The sequence below is a fragment of the Saimiri boliviensis genome, chromosome 14 (genome assembly GCF_048565385.1).
Source record: "Saimiri boliviensis isolate mSaiBol1 chromosome 14, mSaiBol1.pri, whole genome shotgun sequence".
In the NCBI taxonomy this organism is placed as follows: Eukaryota; Metazoa; Chordata; class Mammalia; order Primates; family Cebidae; genus Saimiri; species Saimiri boliviensis.
Window position 1 is genome coordinate 5,766,481 of NC_133462.1, and position 22,889 is coordinate 5,789,369.

General features: G+C 47.8%; 1 protein-coding gene across 28 annotated transcripts in view; it reads right to left on the reverse strand.

Moving 5' to 3' along the window:
- ZNF83 (zinc finger protein 83) overlaps positions 1-22,889 on the reverse strand; it is a 97,554-nt gene that overhangs the window by 2,326 nt on the left and 72,339 nt on the right. For 7 of the 28 annotated variants that reach the window (XM_074385571.1, XM_074385573.1, XM_074385572.1 and 4 more), the window contains one exon: positions 11,286-14,338. In XM_074385571.1, coding sequence (XP_074241672.1) covers positions 13,200-14,338 — 1,139 coding nt within the window. In that variant the 3' untranslated portion in view covers positions 11,286-13,199. The other 21 variants (XR_012513652.1, XR_012513647.1, XR_012513646.1 and 18 more) reach the window with 21 other exon arrangements.

The window sequence follows — 22,889 nt, forward strand, 5'->3', positions numbered from 1 at the left end:
TGTAAAAGCAAGCTATACCTAGACCATACTGAGCGCCCCCTATCAGGACCTCCTGAGGCTGTGTCATGGGCATGCTCTGAAACTGGGTAAGATAAACTTTTTTTTTTTTTTTTTTTTGAGACGGAGTTTCGCTCTCGTTACCCAGGCTGGAGTGCAATGGCGCGATCTCAGCTCACCGCAACCTCCGCCTCCTGGGTTCAGGCAATTCTCCTGCCTCAGCCTCCTGAGTAGCTGGGATTACAGGCATGCGCCACCACGCCCAGCTAATTTTTTGTATTTTTAGTAGAGACGGGGTTTCACCATGTTGACCAGGATGGTCTCGATCTCTTGACCTCATGATTCACCTGCCTCGGCCTCCCAAAGTGCTGGGATTACAAGCATGAACCACCGCACCTGGCAAGATAAACTTTCTAAACTGATTGAGACCTGTCTCAGGTACTTGGTTCATAAACTATTTTTAAAGCCTCAGGTGATTTATTTTAGCTGCTGTAAGAAAAAAAACTGGACCAGGTGCGATGGCTCACGCCTGTAATCCCAGTACTCTGGGAGGTTGAGGGGGGCCTTCATACTCCCAGCTACTCCAGAAGCTGAGGCAGGAGAATCACTTGAACCTAGGAGGCGGAGGTTGTAGTGAGCCGAGACTGCCCCACTGCATTCCAGCCCGGGCAACAGCGGGAGATTCTGACTAAAAAGAAAAAGCTGGTTTCAGGTTACAACAGAAAGTTTCAGCAGCCATGCTTCAGAGAATTGTATCTTGAAACAGTGTTTGTGTCCTGAGTTCATTTTCCATCTGGCCTCTTGACTTCGGCTTAGTTTTGAAGCAGCCTCATTGTCTGGGGTAGTAACAGGTTCCTTGTCTCAGAGCCATGGAGATCAAGAATGTGGACACCCAAGTGTGAGATCAAGAGCAGAAGTTCAATAGGTGAAATAAAGACAACAGCACTCTGCTAGAGAGAGGGGTTCTGGAAAAATGGTTCGCAGATCCGCGGTGAAATGCACCGTGGTGTTTTATAGATGAGCTGGTGGGGAGGTTGTGTCTTCATCTACACGGGGTTTAAAAAACTGGGTCGGGCCGGGCGCGGTGGCTCAAGCCTGTAATCCCAGCACTTTGGGAGGCCGAGGCGGGTGGATCACAAGGTCAAGAGATCGAGACCATCCTGGTCAACATGGTGAAACCCCGTCTCTACTAAAAATACAAAAAATTAGCTGGGCATGGTGGCACGTGCCTGTAATCCCAGCTACTCAGGAGGCTGAGGCAGGAGAATCGCCCGAACCCAGGAGGCGGAGGTTGCGGTGAGCCGAGATCGCGCCATTGCACTGCAGCCTGGGCAACAAGAGTGAAACTCCGTCTCCAAAAAAAAAAAAAAAAAAAAAACTGGGTAGGACCAGATGTGCCATTTGCATAGGGCATGAATTTCTGGCAGGCCCCTCCGTAATCTTTGATTATGCAGGTGGGTTCTTTGCCTGAGCTGTGCCATGTTACCCATTTCTTAGTGTACACGTGCTAACAAAGGGAAGACGGGGCTTCCATGCTGGACACACCTGGCCCCTCAATGGCCCCTTTTCTGTTGGCACAGCTGCCGACACTGCCCCAAACGAGCTTCCAGCTTGCTCGCGATGTTTGCAGATTGATTCTTCAGGCTGCTCTGTTAGAACAAAATGATTTTTTGAGCAGCTTTTTGTTAGAAGGAAAGCTCTGCTGTGGACTTTTTTGCTTTTACTATCTGTCTCAATAATTTGTTTGCCTCTTGTATCAGCTGGATATGGCAAGAGTGACCCAGGTTAATATGATGAACTTTCAGTACGGTGTAATTTCTGTAAGATTAGCTGAGAGAAAGGACGTGTGGACCAAAAATCAAGCAAGCAAGTTTTATTAACCTGCCGGGCTGCTTTGTAACCATCAGAGGAGGCAGCCCCGAGCTTACAAAAGGAGGGGTCCCTATAGGGTAAGAGGGGCCCAAGAGAGTTTCAGGACTGAGATAATCTATCAGTTTGTAACAAGCACAGAGATAGCTTGTCAGCTTGTGACAGACTTACATCATCCTGTGACCTTTGTAGCGGCAGTTCTTAAAAAAACAGAAATTTACAAGTCTGTGTAACAAACGTTTGTTCTCCCTGTCCTCCCACGAGCTGCCCAAATGGCTGTAATCAGGCTTTGCTTACCTGTAGCATCTAGTTGGGAGTTCAGGAATCCAGCTTCCGAGCACTCTTGAGTGTGGGGGGTTCAGTTATGTGGAGAGGGTTTTCCGAGGCAGCTTGTCCCTAACGTTCCTGTCTGTTAATAGGTAATAGAAGAGGGGCGCTGTTGTTATCTGGCTGCTACTTGTTGGAAAGGGGAGACCGGGGGAGGGGGACTAGATAGTAGGGTTGTCATTCCTGGAGATGTCAATATTCTTGGAGCAGCGTCATATCTTGTATCGTTCCATGCGTGAAAGCTTTATTACGGTCCTGTAAAAAGTGGGTGAGGAGTTATAAGGGCCAATTGCTAGAAGGAGAAAAGGATTATGGCAAGACCTAGGAGGGGCAGTACCCACGGTGCCCAGAGTTTACAGAACCACTGGGGCCAGGTGAACTGACTGTCCTTAAGTTTTGTGCTCCGTCTTTCAGCTTTTTTTCCTTCTTTTGAGATAGAGTTTTACACTTGTTGCTGGAGTGCAATGGCGCGATCTCGGCTCACCGCAACCTCCACCTCCTGGGTTCAGGCAATTCTCCTGCCTCAGCCTCCTGAGTAGCTGGGATTACAAGCATGCGCTACCATGCCCAGCTAAGTTTTGTATTTTTAGTAGAGTCGGGGTGTCTCCATGTTGGTCAGGCTGGTCTCGAACTCCTGACCTCAGGTGATCCACCGCCCCCCCACCACCACCACCACGTTGGCCTCCCAAAGTGATGGGATTACAGGTGTGAGCCACCGTGCCTGGCTGGTGTTTGAGCTTTTTGACAGCAGCTCATACTAACCCAGATTTATTGAGGCAGAAACAGCACTGTTCATTTAAAAAGAGGCACAGACCTCCTTATTCAACAGTGAAGAGTTCTAGGCCTCGGTTTTGTAGGGTGACTGCCACTGAAGAGTCTAACTGGTTTTGGAGGTGAGTGATAGAGTCTGCCATTTCTTCTAGTGATGATTGGAAGTCTCAGGAGAGTGACTGCAAATATGATAATGAGGTTTCTAGGCTTCCTGCTCCTAACCCAACTAGTTGTGAGTCCGAGGGCTGCTAATAAGGGAATGAACTGTATTGCTCTATTTGGGTGGATGTGTAATGCAGCAGGGCCAGGGAGTTGTTCTTGGTTCAGAGCAAGAAGGTTAATATTGGGGGTAAGGTAGACCAGGGTGCAAGTACCTGTCCAGCGGGTAGGGAGACAGAAGTAGGTTGTGGATCCGCAGAGGAAGAAGACGCCTGCGGTGTTAATGCAAACAGACAAGGAGAGAGTAGGTGTTGGAGTGTGTGGGTTCCTCGTTTGGAGGGACTCGGTTCAGCTTCAGCAACCCAGAGTGAGGAGGTGAGGGAGACCCCTTTGAGAACTCCTGTCTGGGGAAGGGGCTTCCATGTTTGAGAGGCAGGAGGGGAGGTCATGTGGAGGGGCTGGGTAAAGTGGCCGTTGGCTTCAGGGGTCACTGAATAATTTACTCAGAGTGAGGCATGGGAAGAGGGATGAGAGATGGTCTGAGTTGAGCCACAGGCAGAGGGAGGGATGGTGCCTGTGTGTATGTGTCCATTCCAAGAGGTGACACATGGGGGGGCCTGGCCAACTTTTGTGGTGTGGAGGGTTCTAGAACATTGGATGGCAGGGTGAGGGAGTTTTGCACGGTTGTAGTTGGCAGTGTATGTGGAGAGTTTGGTGGCTCTGTTAGGGCAGTGGATAGTTTGCAGTGAGAGTGAGGGCTCTGTCTACAAAAGCAGAGGCTTTTTGGATGGTGTATGAAAAAGCGAACAGGAGTATGGTCCCAGGGCTGAGAAACTGGGAGTGCTGAGTAGGCAGTAGAAGAAAGGGAAACGCAGGTGCAGCAACGGGAAGCAAGTGTAGAGTTGGAGCACAGCAACAAGGAGAGAGCCAGAGAGCGCAGGAGCCTCAGCAATGAGGAGTGAGAGAGCCAGAGAGCGCAGGAGCCTCAGTAACAAGGAGTGAGAGAGCCAGAGAGCGTGGGAGCCTCAGTAACGAGGAGTGAGAGAGCCAGAGAGCGTTTGAGCCTCAGTAACAAGGAGTGAGAGAGCCAGAGAGCGTTTGAGCCTCAGTAACAAGGAGTGAGAGATCCAGAGAGCGTGGGAGCCTCAGTAACAAGGAGTGAGAGAGCCAGAGAGCGTTTGAGCCTCAGTAACAAGGAGTGAGAGAGCCAGAGAGCGTTTGAGCCTCAGTAACAAGGAGTGAGAGAGCCAGAGAGCGTTTGAGCCTCAGTAACAAGGAGTGAGAGAGCCAGAGAGCGTTTGAGCCTCAGTAACAAGGAGTGAGAGATACAGAGAGCGTTTGAGCCTCAGTAACAAGGAGTGAGAGATACAGAGAGCCTGCGAGCCATGTAGAAGTGAGAAGGGAGTCTGAGGGAGCAGAGGCGGTGGGTGACTATTAAAATACAAACTTGAGAAGGAATGGGATTCTGTATCTGGGGGAAGGAGTTGGTAGGGGCTGTACAGGGACATGCATGGCCTCTTCTAGAGGGTCTCTGAGGCAGCTAATAACGTCACATGGCTCATCAAATTCTCATTGCAAATGAGCAATGAATAGGTGAGCTAGGACTTTATGTTTACGTGGAAACGGGAGAGAGGGGAAGACTTCGAATATTTGGTGTGCTGTGTGGGGAGGCTGTTCCTCGTCACGAGGCCGTGGCACCTGGAGCAGGGACAGTGGTGATAGATGGAGTTACCACTCGTGAGTCTTCTTCAGGGACGGGTGGAGGATGGCAGCTGGCAGGTCAGTGGGTGCTTTGGGAGCTCTTTTTTGAGATGGAGTTTCGCTCTTGTTACCCGGGCTGGAGTGCAATGGCGCCATCTCGGCTCACCGCCAACCTCCGCCTCCTGGGTTCAGGCAATTCTGCCTCAGCCTCCCGAGTAGCTGGGATTACTTCACCATGTTGACCAGGATGGTCTCGATTTCTTGACCTGGTGATCCGCCCGCCTTGGCCTCCCAAAGTGCTGGGATTACAGGCTTGAGCCACTGCGCCCGGCCGGGAGCTCTTTTTAATCGGGAAAGATGATACCAAGAGACAGATCCTGAGAGTCTGGCTGTGGTGGTGGTTGTGAGAACTTGAAAGGGACCCTCCCACTTTGGTTTGTCTTGCTGGGTTAAGAGTCTTTAGGACAACATGCTCTCCTGGTAGGAGAGTCTGGTTGGTTGGGCCTCTGTGGGATTTTGGGAGGGCCTGGTCTGCTTGTTGATGAAGATGGCAGATGAGGAAACATGCTGGGAGGTACTCTCCTAGCTGAGTTAGAAGGGGCTGTTTTGTAGGAGGAAAGGGATCTGTACGTTAACTCAAATGGGCTGAGGAAGGAGGAGGGTGCTTTTGGGCTGGCTCTGATATGGGCTAGGGCTGTGGGCAGAAGGGAGGCCCAGGGTTTCCAGACTTCGGGTGAGTTTGTAACTGACTCTTGTTTTTGATCTTTGACTACCCAGCTCCCTTGGAAGGAGGCCCCTTGCTGTAGCAGGGAAGATTCTTCAGTGGGGGAATACTGGGGTTGGATTGTGGGGGTAATGAGGAGGAAAGGAGCAGGGTCAGAAGAGAGGGAGGCTGCTTTGGCTGCCTCCCCAGCCTTTCTGCTTCCTCTGACCCGGTATGATGTCCCTGACACTGCGTAACTCCTACCTTAGCTGGGAGATGTGCAGCTTGGAGAAGTTGGTAAATAAGGGGCCATTAGTGACAGGGGTTCCTTTGGCGGTAAGGAATCCTCTCTTGCCAGATGGTGGCATCAGAATGGAATGTGACAGGCATATTTGGACTTGGTACAAATGTTGACACTTTTGCCTTTGGAGAGATTAGAGCCCTGGTGAGAGCTGTAAGTTCTGCCTTTTGGGAGGAGGTCGCTGGGGTAGGGGTTTGGCTTCAATTACTCCGTCAAGGGAGACTGCATACCTGGCATTTGATGGGAGTTAGCTGACTTGGAAGAGGCGCCATCTATAAATAACTGGTCATCAGGATTGGTGAGAGGTTCAGGAGAGATATTAGGGAAATGAGGCTGAAGGTAGGATTTCAGTACAGAAGCGGGTGGGAGGGGAGGAAGATACTGGAAGTAGGGATATAGGATTGAGGGGAGCACTTTTGGAGAGGCGGAACTCGGGGTCTTCAAGAAAGAGGGCATGGAGTAGTTGGATCCGAGAAGGAGAAAGTGTGCTCAGTGCTCAGGAGGAGGGGAGGTCTCGTAGATGATGAGGGCTGCGGACTGTGGGGTCTCCATGGACTGGTAGCTTCATGCTTTCTGCGGCTCGGATGGTGGCTGCTGGTGGGGCTCTGAGGCAGGTCGGCCACTCTTCGGCAGTGTTGTCTAGTTGTTTAGATAGGTGAAGCTATGAGAGAGAGCAAAGCGGACTTCCTTTTCTTTCAACACCAAGGGCTATTCCATGGTTTTGGGCTGTGTAGAGAATGAAAGGCTGAGAAATGTCAGGCAAAGACAGAGCGGGAGCAGTTACAAGGGTGGCTTTAACTTTGTGGCAGCTAGGGATTATCTTGTGTGAAGGATTTCGGGGCTCACCGAGATGGCCTTTAGCTTCTTCACAGAGGGTGCGGGCTAGGAGGGAAGAATTGGGAATCCATATTGTGACGAGTTCACCTTTAGAGGTGGGTGGGGGCAGGCTGTCTGTCAATCAGTGCTGCCCGTGCTGGGGTCGTGGCTTGGGCCCCGTGGGAGACCTGAACTCCTAAGTATGTCACTGTTGGAGTGGAGAGGTGGGCTTTGCAGGGGGAAACCCTATATCAGGCATCCCAAAACTGCGGCCCCCTGAGGCCATTTATCCAGCCCCCCGCTGCACTTCAGGAAGGGGCACCTCTTTCATTGGTGGTCAGTGAGAGGAGCACAGTATGTGGCGGCCCTCCAACGGTCTGAGGGACAGTGAACTGGCCCCCTGTGTAAAAAGTATGGGGACGCCTGCCCTATATCCTTTACTAGCAAGAAAGTTTACAAGGCTAATAGTGTGAGTCTGAGAGCCCTGCAGGGAAGAGGTCAAGGGAGGTCAGGGCTTGAGCTAGAGCTTGTCCAAAGCAACGGGGTCTCTATCTAAAACTTTTGCGGGAGACTGTCCAAGTACATTGTCCTGACTGGAGAGTTTCAGGGTCAGTCCAAGTGAAAGCAAAGAGATTTGGGGAGTTAGGATGAAAAGAAATGTTTGTTTTTTTTAAACAGCATCTTTTAGGTCTATTTCAATGTCATGTGTTGTGTCTACAGGGATGAGAAAAGAACAGTATATAAGGGTTGGGAACCACCGAATGAATGGGAAGGACTGCCTGATTGCTAGTAGGGAAATCGCAGACTAGCAGATAGGTGGGTTGTAAGCCTTTTAGGTGTGTTAATAAAATGGGTCACTGAGAGACTTTAGGAAATTTGGAGGAGTCTCCTAGCTGGATTTTGATGGGGTCATGGTGAGCTGCTAGAGAAGGAGTAGTGGTGTCCCACACTAGGGGATTAACAAGAGAAGTTGGGAGTGGTACTGGGGCAGGGGTCAAGAGCTGGTGTGGTACTGGAGTAGGAGAGAATCTGGTTGTGGGGAACAGAAAAAGGTGATGGAAGCTTTGAATTTGGTTAGAGATCTGCCTAGGATGGAGGTAGGGCAATGAGGCATGGTAAGGAAAGAGGGTGAGAAAACAGTATTAAATAGGGAACAAGTAAGAGGTCTGGTGGCACGTGGCACGAGATGAGTCCATCAATCCCAACTGAGACCTGAGAGCAATCAGTGGGTCTTGAGAATTCAGGCAAAGCCGAATGCTACCCCAGTATTGATTTTAAAAGCAGTGGGCTTACCTGCTACTAGCAGAGTTACCCTGGGCTCTGAGGCAGTAACGGCAGAGGGGGCCTTGGGCCTTGCCAGGCTTCTGCAGCTAGGCCGGGGGGCTGCAGGAGTGCCAGCCGTGCTTCACTTTTCATCTTACTGAAGAGGTGGTGGCTCTGAAGTGCAAGCTTTTCTGTCTGTGTGTGAGAGGATGTTAGACTTCCAGTGGCCTGTTGGCGAAGTGGGCAAGGGGTTTCTGGCACTCATGGGTTAGGACATGCCTGCACCCAGTGGCCTTCTTTGCTGCACTTTAAACAAGGCCCCAGAGAGCCCCTGCTATTGGGTCATTTGTGCCCTTGGGTGCTGTGGCTGGGCTGATGGACAGCTGTAGCTAGAAGCTGGTCTTTAGCATGATTTGGGGAGACTTTATCTAATTTACTTCACTCATCCCTGTTATTGAAGACTTTGAAAGCCAGGTTAAGGAGGTCTTGTTGTGGGGTTTGAGGACCATCTTCAGCCTTGTTTGTGCCAGATGTCGGAGGCAGACTGGGAAATAAAATGGGTATTAAGAACAGTAGTTTCTTCTGGGGAGGCAGGGTCGACATGAGTATGTTTTTGGAGAGCCTCTGTAAGGCAGAAAAGGAACTGGGCAGAATTTTCATCTGCTTTTTGGGAAATTTCTTTGGTTTTCTGGCAGCTTTATTAAGGCCTGCAATGAGGCAGGTGATCATACAGCCCAGCCGCTGTCTGCGGGTCGGCACTCTCAGGAAGGCTCTTCCCAGGGAACAGCTGCAGCTCCTACAGGCTTTGTAGGGTCTTGCCAATAAACATTGTCAGCCTGTGCCTGGGTGTGAGCCACAGTCTTTCTTTCCTTTTGGAAGGATGGTAGAAGAGAGAACAATATAGATATCATGCCAAGTGTGTTCATCAGACTAGGTGAGATATTTAAATTCTTTGATATAAGTATCAGGATCGGAGGAGAAGGACCCGAGAGAGTTTTCAATCTGGGAGAGATCAGAGGGAGAAGTGGAGGCGGAAGTCCTTCAGCCCCGGCTGCTACCCAAAGGAGAAGCAAGGGAGCTCCCTGCTGGGCATGTTGGGCTTGAGACGGGTAAGGGGTGGAGATGGGGAGGACTCAGAAAATTGGTGGGGTCAAAGGCAGAGGAGCTGTTGGCTGGGGCTGTGGGGCGTGTAGCAGCCTGTCAGTCGTGGGCTGGAGCTGTGGGGCCAGTGACACAGGGAGAGGTGGGTTTGGAGTGAGCGAGGAGGATCTGGGAAGTAGAACAGGACTGGCAGAGGAGAGGATGGCTACCATCTCCCACTGGGAAGGCACAAGTTGTCTAGGTATATTGAAATCAAAAGTACCATTTTTGGGCCATTGTGAGCCACTGTCGAATCTGTATTGAGATTATACTGGAGACACCCAATGGGGGTAGTTTTGGAAGAGGTAGACTGAAAGGCTCCCATAGTGAATTGGGGAGGAAGAAGAGACTGCCAATTGACAGGCAGCATGGGAGAGAGTGTCCCCTGTCCCACGGGCCCTGTCCATAATACAGGAGGTAGCCACCAAGTCAGGCATCCCTGAAATGGAAGAACCAGAGGCCTGGAGGCTGGAGAAAGCCCTTGGCCCAGCACTGGGTCTTTCGGGAAGGCAGAGACGTCAAGCGTTCTGGGTGAATGGCAAGAGTTTCTTACTCACCCTGGCAGAGGCTGTGATGGTAGATGAGGTCGTTGGCAATGGGAGAGTCTTGGAGAGCCTCTGGGTCTTCAGCAGGTTCGAGAAGGGGAAGGTTGGTCAGGAGAGAGAGAGCGCCCCTTAAGGATGCTTGGCCAGAGCCTATCTTTTCTCGGGTTTGGCTCCAAAATGTAACGTTAGCCAAAAGAAAAGGAAATGTAGACCCAAAGTTAGGCAAGCACGTTTAACCTGCTGGGCACTTCAATCAGAGGAGGCAGGCATGACTGTATGTCCCCAAATTGTATGATGTTTGATTCCATCCTGAAAACAACTTGTAGATTCTTACTGTTTGTGTCTAGACGTGAAGAATGCTATAGAGGTAAGATGAAGCTATGCAGGTAGAAGGAACATGATTAACCCATAGTTACGAAAACAACCTTAAATCTTATTAACACCTAAGATCTATGATACATTCTAAGTAAATGTAGCCTGCCCAACTCGGTGAAACCCCACCTCCACCAAACAATACAAAAAGTAGCCGGGCGTGGTGGTGGCCTGCCTGTAGTCCCACATACTTAGAAGGCTGAGGCAGGAAAATTGCTTGAACCAGGGAGCTGGAGGTTGCAGTGAGCCAAGACTGCTCCCTTGCACTCCAGCCTGGGTAACAGAGTGAGATCCTATCTCAAAAAACAAACAAACATACAATGGGAAATGCAATGCTCCAGTTAAAAGGGATTTGTAATCAAGAACATGCTATTGTACCTTTTTTGTTTTTGTTTTAAACTAACATTAAATTCTCCTCTTTGGGCCAGGCACAGAGGCTCACACCTGCAATCCCAGAACTTTGGGAGGCGAAGGCAGAAAGCTGGCTGGAGCCCAGAAGTTCAAAACCAGCCTGGCACACACAGTGAGACCCTGTCTGTACAAATAGAAGGAAGAAAAAACAAACAAACCAAAAACCCTTTCCTCTGTGGTAGCTCTTTTCAATTTCAAGATTAACATCAGTTTTTCTTCCATCTTGCTATATGACAGCCATCCAATGGAAAGGTGGCTAACATTTCCCCTGCATTACTCTACCATACCTAATCACTTCCTGTTAACATATTAATCCTCTCCAATAAAAACTGCAGTCTCTTGAGATCTTGGACTGCCCTATTTAATGACTGGTTAGTACAGCATTTCTTGTCTATAGTCCACACTGGTCCTCTCTGTCAAGGATGCCCTGTATGCAGTAAGTATGACTGATACCACAGCTTTACATTACTCTCAGCCCCTTCAAAAGTCTAATTCAGCCAACTTCTTTTTTCTTTTTTGAGACAGAGTCTCACTCTGTCATCCAGGCTGGAGTGAAATGGCATGATCTAGGCTAACTGCAACCTTCAGCTTCTGAGTTCAAGCTATTCTCCTGCCTCAACCTCCTGAGTAGCTGGGATTACAGGTGCAAGCCACAATGCCCAACTAATTTTTGTATTTTTAGTAAAGATGGGGTTTCACCATGTTGGCGAGGCTGGTCTTGAACTACTGACCTCAAGTGATCCACCCATTTCTGCCTCCCAAAGTGCTGGGATTAGCCAGTATTCAGCCAGTATTTAATTACAAAAGATAGTGTCCCTGTTTCCCAAAAATAGGAATGGAAAGGATCTCACCTAATGAAGTACGCCATTTCCTTCTATTCTTGCCTGTAGATCATGAAATGACTGTAGAAAAACATCGTAAAAACATTTCAAATGTGAGCTTGAAAGTCAAAAATGGTAAAGAAGCCTTTCTCCTTCAGTAATGTAATAACATTATTTTATAATTTTAAGGTAACTGGCCATTTCTAAATAGCCTTTAGTCTTTCACATATGTCATAACTTTTAACATATTTTGAATTGTAATTATTCTGCAGAATATAGTATAAAAGATTAATGGCAGAGAATTAGACCTCATGTGAGCTCTCAGATAAATTATATTGTGAGAAAATTGGTCAAATTACTTACCATATCATTACATTTGTAAGGGTTCCATTATTATTATTATTATTTTGAGACAAAGTCACGCTGTTGCCCAGGCTAGAGTGCTGTGGCATGATCTCAACTCACTGCAACCTCCACTGCCTGCGTTCAAGTAAGATTCTCCTGCCTCAACCTCCTGAGTAGCTGGGATTAGAGGCATGCACCACCACACCCAGCTAATTTATTTTTAGTAGAGACGGGTTTCACCAGGTAGGTCTGGCTGGTCTCGAACTCCTAACCTCATGATCTGTCCACCTCAGCCTCCCAGAGTGCTGGGATTACAAGCGTCAGCCACCATGCCCAATTTCCAGTGTAAATTTTTAACAAACCCTAAAGATCCATCTTAGACAAGTGTCCTTTCCAGATTCACATTTGCCTGGATTTTATTGAGTAGATCTCTCATGACAAAATCATGAATATTACAATGAAAAGTTTATTCCATGCATTATCTTTGTGTAGTTTACTCTCCAGTATAAACCCTGTGATGTTCCAGAGTTTTGATGGTTGGGTGAAAGTCTAAGCATGCACCTTACATTTGTATGGTTTCATCAGAAAAGTTTCTGATGCCTAGTACGACTATGGCCTGTGGAAAATTTCTAATCATATATAATTATACAAATGCTCTTTAGTATGAATTCTCTGATGTTGATGAATGTTTGAACTCATCATGGTTTCCCACTCTCAGCATTTTTGTAATGTTTCTCTGAAGTATCAATTTTTCCAGCATTGTACAATGTGATAATTGTGCCAGAACACCTTGTGACATTAATTGCATTTGTTAGGTTTCTCAGCAGCAAGAATTTTTTTTTTTTTTTTTTTTTTTTTTTGAGACGGAGTTTCGCTCTTGTTACCCAGGCTGGAGTGCAATGGCGTGATCTCAGCTCACCACAACCTCCGCGCCTCCTGGGTTCAGGCAATTCTCCTGCCTCAGCCTCCTGAGTAGCTGGGATTACAGGCATGTGCCACCATGCCCAGCTAATTTTTTGTATTTGTAGTAGAGACGGGGTTTCACCATGTTGACCAGCATGGTCTCGATCTCTTGACCTTGTGATCCACCCGCCTTGGCCTCCCAAAGTGCTGGGATTACAGGCTTGAGCCACCGTGCCCGGCCCAGCAGCAAGAATTCTTTGGAGAAATACCTTAAGGCCTTGCCACCTTTAATACATTACTAAGGTTTCACTCCACTATGGACTAGCTAATGGTTGTTAAGCATTGAACAAAAACTAAATGCTCTGCTACATTGATTATACTGCAGAGAAACTTTGCAAGGGTAATTTTTTTTTTTTTTGAGACTGAATTTGACTCGTTATCCAAATTAGAGTGCAATGGTGCAATCTCAGCTTGCTGCAATCTCTGCTTCCTGGGTTCAAGTGATTCTCCTGCCTCAGCCTCCCAAGTAGCTGGCATTACAGACTCCCGCCACCATTCCTGGCTAATCTTTGTATTTTTAGTAAAGAAGGGGTTTCATCATGTTAGTCAGTCTTCTTGAACTCCTGACCTCAGGTTATCCACTCACCTCAGGATTGAGCTACCTGGGATTACAGGATTGAGCTACCACGCCCAACTCTCCTATATAAATTACCCTGTGTCTTGCAAGGCTTTATTACTGACTGAACACTCTGGTATTAATTACATTGGAAAGGTTTCTCTCCAGCATGGATTACATAATGGTTAGTAAGGCTTGAACGCACACTAAAGGTTTTGCCACATTCATTACATTTGTAAGGTTTCTCTCCAGTGTGAATTTTCCTATGATGTGCTAGGGATGAGTTTAGACTGAAGACCTTTCCACATTCATTACATTTGTAAGGTTTTTCCCCAGTATGAATTCTTTGATGGTATACAAGATACGAATTTTGACTGAAGACTTTGCCACATTCATTACATTTGTAAGGTTTCTCTCCAGTGTGAATTCTGCGATGTTGTACGAGATGTGAATTTTGACTGAACACTTTGTCACATTCATCACACTTGTAAGGTTTCTCACCAGTATGAATTATCAGATGTTGGGCAAGGTATGAATTGCGACTGAATACCTTGCCACATTCTTGACATTTGTAAGGTTTCTCTCCAGTATGAATTCTCCAGTGGTTTGCTAGGGATGACTTGTGACTGAAGACCCTGCCACATTCATGACATTTGTAAGGTTTCTCTCCAGTGTGAATTCTACGATGTTGTGCAAGGTGTGAAATATGATTGAAGACCTTTCCACATTCATGACATTTGTAAGGTTTCTCTCCAGTGTGAATGACCAGATGTTGCACAAGGTAGGAGTTGCGACTGAACACCTTGCCACATATATTGCATTTGTAAGGTTTTTCTCCAGTATGAATTGTCCGATGTTGGGCAAGGTGTGAAATTTGATGGAATACCTTTCCACATTCATTACATTTATAAGGTTTCTCTCCAGTATGAATTCTTCGATGTTGCGTAAGGTGTGAAATTTGACTAAAGACTTTGCTACATTCATTACATTGATACGGTTTCTCTCCAGTATGAATCCTGCGATGCTGTGCAAGGTGTGAAATGTTACTGAAGACCTTGCCACATTCGTTACATTTATATGGTTTCTCTCCGGTATGAATTCTTCGATGACTTGCTAGGTTTGATTTTTTATTGAAGATGTTGCCACATATATCACATTTAAATTGCTTCTCTTCAGAATGGATTATTTGATATACAGTAAAATGTAAGTCTCGACGAAAGGTCTTGCCACACTCGTTATATGTGTAACGTTCTGTCCGAACGTTTGCTTTCTCTTTTTCTGTGAATACAGAATTCATAAGATGACAGTTATTTGTATGAGAAAGGTGGGTTTTGACAGCAGAAGAAATACTTTGGGGTGGGGAAACTAAGGAACTACTGTTGATAGATTTTTCCATGTGATTATATTGATGTATTTTCCCTTCAGCTTGAAATACCTGCAGTTCTGGTAGATGTGACTGGAAGTTTAATCCAAGCTGATTTTTAATAGGGTTATTTTGCTTTTGCGTATCATACTTTCTACCCTTATAGGTCATAAATTTGTAATGTCTTTCATCGCATCTCCACAGACACTGAGAGTCATGTACGTTTTTTTGGATTTCTCTGAAGCAAAAATCTTCTATGTCATGACTTTCATGTCTTTCCAACATTACTGTTTGGAATATTTCTCCTGTGTTACTCTTCTCTTTTGGTGGCAATTCCTTGATCTCACATTTAGGAACGATACCTACAAGATATAAGAAATTCGGCCAGGCACGGTGGCTCAAGACTGTAATCCCAGCACTTTGGGAGGCCGAGGGAGGTGGATCACGAGGTCGAGAGATCGAGACCATCCTGGTCAACATGGTGCAATCCACATTTTCCAATTGATTACAGATGGTCAATAAATATCTCCTATTGAAATACATAATATTACAGTAAAAGTAATACTTACTTTGAAGAGTTATAATTCCCAATTATGATTTTAATTTTTGAAAAACAAAAGGAACAGGTATTTTCTTTTTTTTTTTTTGAGACAGAGTTTCACTCTTGTTACCCAGGCTGGAGTGCAATGGCACGATCTCGGCTTACCGCAACCTCCGCCTCCTGGGCTCAGGCAATTCTCCTGCCTCAGCCTCCTGAGTAGCTGGGATTACAGGCACGCACCACTATGCCCAGCTAATGTTTTGTATTTTTAGTAGAGACGGGGTTTCACCATGTTGACCAGGATGGTCTCGATCTCTTGACCTCATGATCCACCCACCTCGGCCTCCCAACGTGCTGGGATTATAGGTGTGAGCCACCGCGCCCGGCTAAGAACAGGTATTTTCTAACAAAGAAAGGGTGACTGCACATAATTCAAGCTAACTGCAGAAAAGCTTAATATGAAGGAATCTATAACCAAACCACTTATGCTGCAAAAACTTAGCACCCCAAAAAGAAGAATTTTTCCAACATGAAGCCATAGCATACTACAATGAAAGGAAAACATATAGCTATCTAATAATTGAAAAAAAATTTGTACTTAGGAAATTTATTGAAGGTTCAGAGAAAACAGTCTTTGGAGCAAACTAAACATAAGAAGAGCCTGTAAACACTAGAGTGCTTGCTTCCTTTCATTCTGACATATGAGACAGCGAGAAGCAGGCTGGGGGCTGCTATAATCCCAGCACTTTGGGAGGCCGAGATGGGTGAATCACCTGAGGTCAGGAGTTCAAGACCACCCTCACCACCATGGTTGAACCCCCATCTCTGCTAAAAGGACAAAAATTAGCTGGCCGTGGTGGCAGGCACCTGTAATCCCAGCTACTTGGGAGGATGAGGCAGAGGGTGCAGTGTGGCATTCCAGCCTAGGCAACAGCACAACTCCATCTCAAAAAAAAAAAAAAAAAAAAAAAAATCAGGTATGTTAAAGGGAGTGTATCAAGTTAACACCTCCCTGCAGGGGCCAACGGACACCTCATGCAGGAGAGCTCTGGCTGGCATCTGGCAGGTGCCCTTCTGTGATGAAGTTACCAGAGGAAGGAACAGGCAGCAGTCTTTGCTGTTCTGTAGCCCCTGCTGGTGACTTCCAGGAAAGCAGGGTCTGGAGTGGACCTCCAGCAAACGCCAGCAGATGGGCCTGTTAGAAAGAAAACTAACAGAAAGTAGTAGTTTCAACATCAACAGAAAGGACGTCTACTTAGACTCCATCCAAAGGTCACCAATCTCAAAGACCAAAAGTAGATAAATCCACGAAGATGGGAAGAAACCAGCACAAAAAGACTGAAAATTCAAAAAACCACAATGCCCTTTCTGCTCCAAGGTATCAAAACTTCTCACCAGCAAGTGATCAAAATTGGATGGAGAATAAGTTTGACAAATTGACAGAAGCAGGCTTCAGAAGGTGGGTACACTTCTCTGAGCTAAAGGAAAGGAGCATGTTCTATTCCAAGGCAAGGAACCTAAGAACCTTGTGGTTTTTTTTTTTTTTTGGAGACCGAGTTTTGCTCTGGTTACCCAGGCTGGAGTGCAATGGTGCAATCTCGGCTCACCGCAACCTCCACCTCCTGGGTTCAGGCAATTCTCCTGCTTCAGCCTCCTGAGTGGCTGGGATTACAGGCACGCGCCACCATGCCCAGCTAATTTTTGTATTTTTAGTAGAGACGGGGTTTCAGCATGTTGAGCAGGATGGTCTCGATCCCTTGACCTCGTGATTCACCCGCCTCGGCCTCCCAAAGTGCTGGGATTACAGGCTTGAGCCACCGCACCCGGCAGAACCTTGTTTTTTAACGAAATGCTAACTAGAATAACGAGTGTACAGAAGAACATAAACGACCTGATGGAGCTGAAAAACACAGTGTAAGAACTTTATGAAGCATACACAAGCTTCAAAAGCCAAACTGATCAAGCCGAGGAAAGGATATCAGAGATTGAAGTTCAACTCAATTAAATTAAGCAAGAAAACAAAATGAATTTGAACAAAGCCTCCAGAATATAGAATATGTGAACAGACCAAATCTACGTTTGATCGGTATACCTGAAAGTGACAGGGAGTACGAAACCAAGTTGGAAAACACTATATTATCTAGCAGACCTTCCCCAACCCAGAAAAGCAGGCCAACATTCAAATTCAGGAAACAGACCACCACAAATATCCTTCTCAAGGAGAGCAACCCCAAGACACATAATCATCAGATTCACCAGGGTTGAAATGAAAGGAAAAATGCCAAGGGCAGCCAGAGAGAAAGGTCGTGTTACCTACAAAGGGAAGACCATCAGACTCACGGCAGAAACTCTACATGCCAGAAGAGAGTGAGGGCCAACATCTTTAAAGAAAACAAACTAGGCTTCGTAAGTAAACATGAAATAAAATCGTTTACAGACAAGCAACTGCTCAAAGAATTTTTGTCACCACCAGGCCTGCCTTACAAGAGCTCCTGAAGAAAGCACAAGACATGGAAAGGAAATTAGCCAAATTAAAGACACAGACTGGCAAACTGGATAAAGAGTCAAGACTCACCGGTGTGCTGTACTCAGGAGACCCAGATGTTTACAGAGCTGAAAGAAACAGCTCCACTGTAATGCTAGGAAATTTCAATATCCCATTTCAATAATGGATAAGACAGCAAGACAACTGATCAATAAATAAAGAGAGGCCGGGTTCATGGCTCACACCTGCAATCCTAGCACTTTGGGAGGCCAAGGACAGGTGTTTGATACCAGCCTGGCAAACATAGTGAAACCCCATCTCTGCTACAAAAAAAAAAAAAGAAAAAAAAAATTAGCTGTGCTTGGTGGTGCACAGCTGTAGTCTCAGTTACTTAGGAGGCTTAGGCAGGGGAATCGCTTGAACCCAGCAGGTAGAAGCTGCAGTGAGCTTGCACCATTGCACTTCAACCTGGGTGACAGAACGAGACTCCATCTTAGAAAAGAGACTCTATCTTAGAAAAAAAGTAGTAATCAGTGGCTGAAACAAATAACAATGAACTTTTTTTTTTTTTTTTTGAGACGGAGTTTCGCTCTTGTTACCCAGGCTGGAGTGCAATGGCACGATCTCGGCTCACCGCAACCTCCGCCTCCTGGGCTCAGGCAATTCTCCTGCCTCAGCCTCCTGAGTAGCTGGGATTACAGGCACGTGCCACCATGCCCAGCTAATTTTTTGTATTTTTAGTAGAGACGGGGTTTCACCTTGTTGACCAAGATGGTCTCGATCTCTTGACCTTGTGATCTACCCGCCTCGGCCACCCAAAGTGCTGGGATTACAGGCTTGAGCCACCACGCCCGGCCTAACAGTGAACTTTAAACCAGAGGCATTTCTGTGAGCTATGCTCCCCACAATAACCTGAGGACCCAATACAGGGTCTTTCTGCTGACTGTCTTCCCCCTTAGCTGAGAAACCATCCCAGAAGGACTACCTACACCCTTGTGACACATACCAGTGAAGTGTGGAGAAACACAACTTAAGAATGGCTGAGGGACCTTGTGAAATAAGAATAAATGCATATATTGCTCTCTTCTCTGGTACCTGACCAAGAGCTTTGAAGACCTTGGGATGGCCTGGGTGATGAGAGCATGATGTGTCCTCATGAGGCACCTCTATGGTCTCCTGGATGGGTGGATCAGCAAGACCAGGCCAGGCTTAGAAGCATAAACCAGTCACTGCCATCCAACATCTTTCAGAAAGGGGAGAGGCGCTGCAGATTGAGTTAATATCAATCATGACTACTATGTGGTATGCTTCCAATTGCTGAACACACGCAGATGCCTGGGGCATGGCACACCCGTGAATCTCCTCACGGTCCTCGCAGAGATGCCTTTAAGTTCACTGTTACTTGTTTCAGCCACTGCTACTTTCATCTACGACATTTCTATATATTACACATGATCTTGGCTTGTATTTATCTTTGTGGGTTTGTGTGTGTGTGTGTGTGTGTGTGTGTGTGTGTGTGTGTGTGTGGTTTTTTTTTGTGTGTGTGTGTTTTTTTTTTGACTTGGAGTTTCGCTCTTGTTACCCAGGCTGGAGTGCAATGGCGCGATCTCGGCTCACCGCAACCTCCACCTCCTGGGTTCAGGCAATTCTCCTGCCTCAGCCTCCTGAGTAGCTGGGATTACAGGCACGCGCCACCATGCCCAGCTGATTTTTTGTATTTTTAGTAGAGACGGGGTTTCACCATGTTGACCAGGATGGTCTTGATCTCTCGACCTCGTGATCCACCCGCCTCGGCCTCCCAAAGTGCTGGGATTACAGGCGTGAGCCACCGCGCCCGGCCTCTTTGTGTTCTTTGTTGTGTGGAACTGTTACATCAGAGAATGACTACTGATTCACATGTTAGTGCCCCGCCCCTCCGTGGATCTCCTCTGGCCGTCCAACTGTATCCTGTGAAACATCCTTCATCAAGAACCTAAGAAGGCGTTTCACTGAGCTTTGTTGGGTTTGATTACTTTGCTAGGGCAGCCAACAGAAAGGTTGAGGGACCCCAACTCACAGATGGTTGGTCAGAGGAACATGTGACACCTGGCATCTGAGGCCGGGGGCCGCCCTTGCCGACCTGAGAACTCCACCGTTCACCTGTGAGATCTGACTCTAACGCCAGGTAGGCAGTGTCAGAACCGAATTAAACTACAGGACATTCAGTTTATGTCTGTCCAAGACTGGGATGTGGTTGGGGAAAATACATACAGAAGGGAGGCGTTCTGTGCTCAGTGCCATGTGAGAGTAGAAAAAACACTTTTGTTTTTTCACCTTTTTGAATCTCAGTCTTAGGAACTTACCTGGCATAATCTCTATATTATTCTGTCCTTCATCTCCAACCCGACTCAACCAATAGGGGCTGCCACCATCCCCCAGGAAGAACCAGCCTGAGAACAGCAGCGCACAGATCCAAGGCTGAGTATCCGGTCCCCACATGATCACTTGCCTTATTGCAGCCCTTAACAAGGCCACCCATAAGGGTGTACATTTTGAAAAACTCAAAAGAAATTTCCCAAAAGGCAGATAAGGGGGCTCCTTCCAAGGTAACTGGATAGACAGTGATCAAAAACTCGTCTTCTCTGAAGAACCAACCAAGGAAATTCTAACATCTCTTCACCCATCCTTCCATATCGGTGCACGCCCCTTGTACCTTCTCCTCCCCCACCTACTTAGCACGCTCAAGGACATAACCTCAGACTCTCATGTATGCTCTGCACTTCCTCTCAAGGGGCCCTCCACCCTCCTCGTCCCCACGCATCAGCTAAGAGAATCACTCCCAGGAGAGGACTGGCAAGCAGACTTCACCCATATGCCTCCTGTCAAAAAAAGCTAGGTGTCCTCCTAACCTCGTCGGTACCTTCTCTGGGTGGGTGGAAGTGTTCCCCACTTCCTCAGAAAAGGCTGCAGCCGTTTCCCAAATACTTTCTACAGAAACCATCTCTAGCTGTGGTCTCCTGCACTCCATTCAATCGGACAACGGCCCTAGCTTTGTCTCCCAAGTCACCCAACAAGTCTCAGTCCCTCAGCATCCATTGGCACCTCCATATCCCAGACCGGCCCCTGTCATCAGGAAAAGTTGAAAGGGCAAATGGGATCCTTAAGACTCAGTGAACCAAACTCACTTGAAGTCCAGCACCCCCAGACCTCCCTTCTGCCCATACTCCTCGCCCACATCAGCCAGCCCAACAGCAACTTCCTTATTCAGCCCTCCTGAGTTAATGTACGAACGCCCTTTCCTCTTACACGACAGGCCCCTTCCTCTCAGCTCTCCCATATCTGACGCCTCCTCCGTGAACACGGTGACCAAGGCCTCACGGAGGCCCCGTTAACCAGGCCCTCCTCTCAGGAGAATGTTTTCCTAAAGACCTGGATCCCACAAGCCTTAACCAAAATGGGAAAGCCCCATTCAGGTTCTCCCCACAACCCCCACTGCAGCCAAACTCTTGGGACACAATTCTTGCTGTCATCTTTGCAGGTTAAAAAGGGACCCCGAGGCCGGGCGCGGTGGCTCAAGCCTGTAATCCCAGCACTTTGGGAGGCTGAGGCGGGTGGATCACGAGGTCAAGAGATCGAGACCATCCTGGTCAACATGGTGAAACCCCGTCTCTACTAAAAATGCAAAAAATGAGCTGGGCATGGTGGCACGTGCCTGTAATCCCAGCTACTCAGGAGGCTGAGGCAGGAGAATTGCCTGAACCCAGGAGGCGGAGGTTGCAGTGAGCTGAGATTGTGCCATTGCACTCCAGCCTGGGTAACAAGAGCCAAACTCCATCTCAAAAAAAAAAAAAAGGGGACCCCAAGGCCCCCACTGGCCAGTCAACTCCCTCCTCACCAACCACCCATCTATACTCAGCATCAAGCCGGGCCAACCCAACTCCAACTCACACCCACTCCACCAGATAATGAAGCAGAACCACCCTCTTTGCTCTGCATCAGAAACCTGGCAAACAGCTGTCGGCTGTGCCTCCCCGTCTCTGACTCTGCCTACACTGCCAACCCAGTCCCCACCCAAGATGGGCTACAAACCAGAGTAACCTGTCACCCCAAATTTCAACTAGGCGGACCTTTCCAACGTGATTTACAACAACTAAAACGCTTTCTGAATCCTTTACGAAGCGTATCAAACCCCCAACCTTCACCAGACAGGCAGCTGTCTTTCTCCCCACATGAAGCACACCCAGCCCCGAATCCTCGTCACCACACAGACAGCCCTGCTCCCTCAGACCCCACAGTGCTTCCAACGCCATTTCCCGGCCAGCCATTACTTAGGCCACCTGCTCCCCCAGCAGTGACTTCACCCCACAACTCCAACCCTCCAGAATCACATAAACCACATCGTACTCAATGCTGCGCACTGCTTCTCAGGCCCTTCCAAACTCGTCACTAACCTACTCCTTAATAAGAAGTCAGGTTTCAACGCCGGGCGCGGTGACTCACACCTGTAATCCCAGCACTTTGGGAGGCCGAGGCGGGTGGATCACGAGGTCAAGAGATCGAGACCATCCTGGTCAACATGGTGAAACCCCATCTCTACTAAAAATACAAAAATGAGCTGGGTATGGTGGCGCGTGCCTGTAATCCCAGCTACTCAGGAGGCTGAGGCAGGAGAATTGCCTGAACCCAGGAGGCGGAGGTTGCGGTGAGCCGAGATCGCACCATTGCACTCCAGCCTGGGTAACAAGAGCGAAACTCCGTCTCAAAAAAAAAAAAAAAAGTCAGGTTTCTGTAACGGCAGACACACTCCCTGCTTAAACCGGCAGCCCTGGCTATCCTGTGATGCCAAGTCACCCGAGACCCAAGACTGCCTCCCCGCTCTGCCCCATCCTTCACCAGTAATTCCTCTCACTGGATCCTCATAGATACAAAATGCTTCCTCCTCCACTACCCCCCATGCACCTCTCCAGCCACTCACCGCAGCTGCCCTAGCAGGGACTGTAGGAGGAGAGCTTCTAAAGGACAAACCCCACACCCCGTGTTAACGTGCACCTTCAGGTCCGCCTGCCCAGCCAAGGCACCTTCCCACGCGGTGCCTGCCTTCACGTCTGCCTTCTCGCTAACTGGACTGGCGCCCGTGCTTGAGTCTTCCCTAAAATCAGTATCGCCCCAGGAAACCGTGGACACCCCCACCCAACACCACAGAGCAATACGGTGTATACCCTTGCTTCTAGAAATAGGAATAGAACAGCCAGACTATCCCCACCTCCCTTTCATACTATCGGTCTTTCCAAAAACCCCACAGACAGCATAGAAGACACAGCCAAATCCGTTTCAACACTCCAAACACAAACACATTCACTAGTGGCAGGTATCCTGCAAAATCACAGAGGCCTGGATCTCCTTAACCACCAAAAAAGGAGGTCTCTGCGGTTTTTTTGGGGGGGTGGGGTATTTGGGGTAT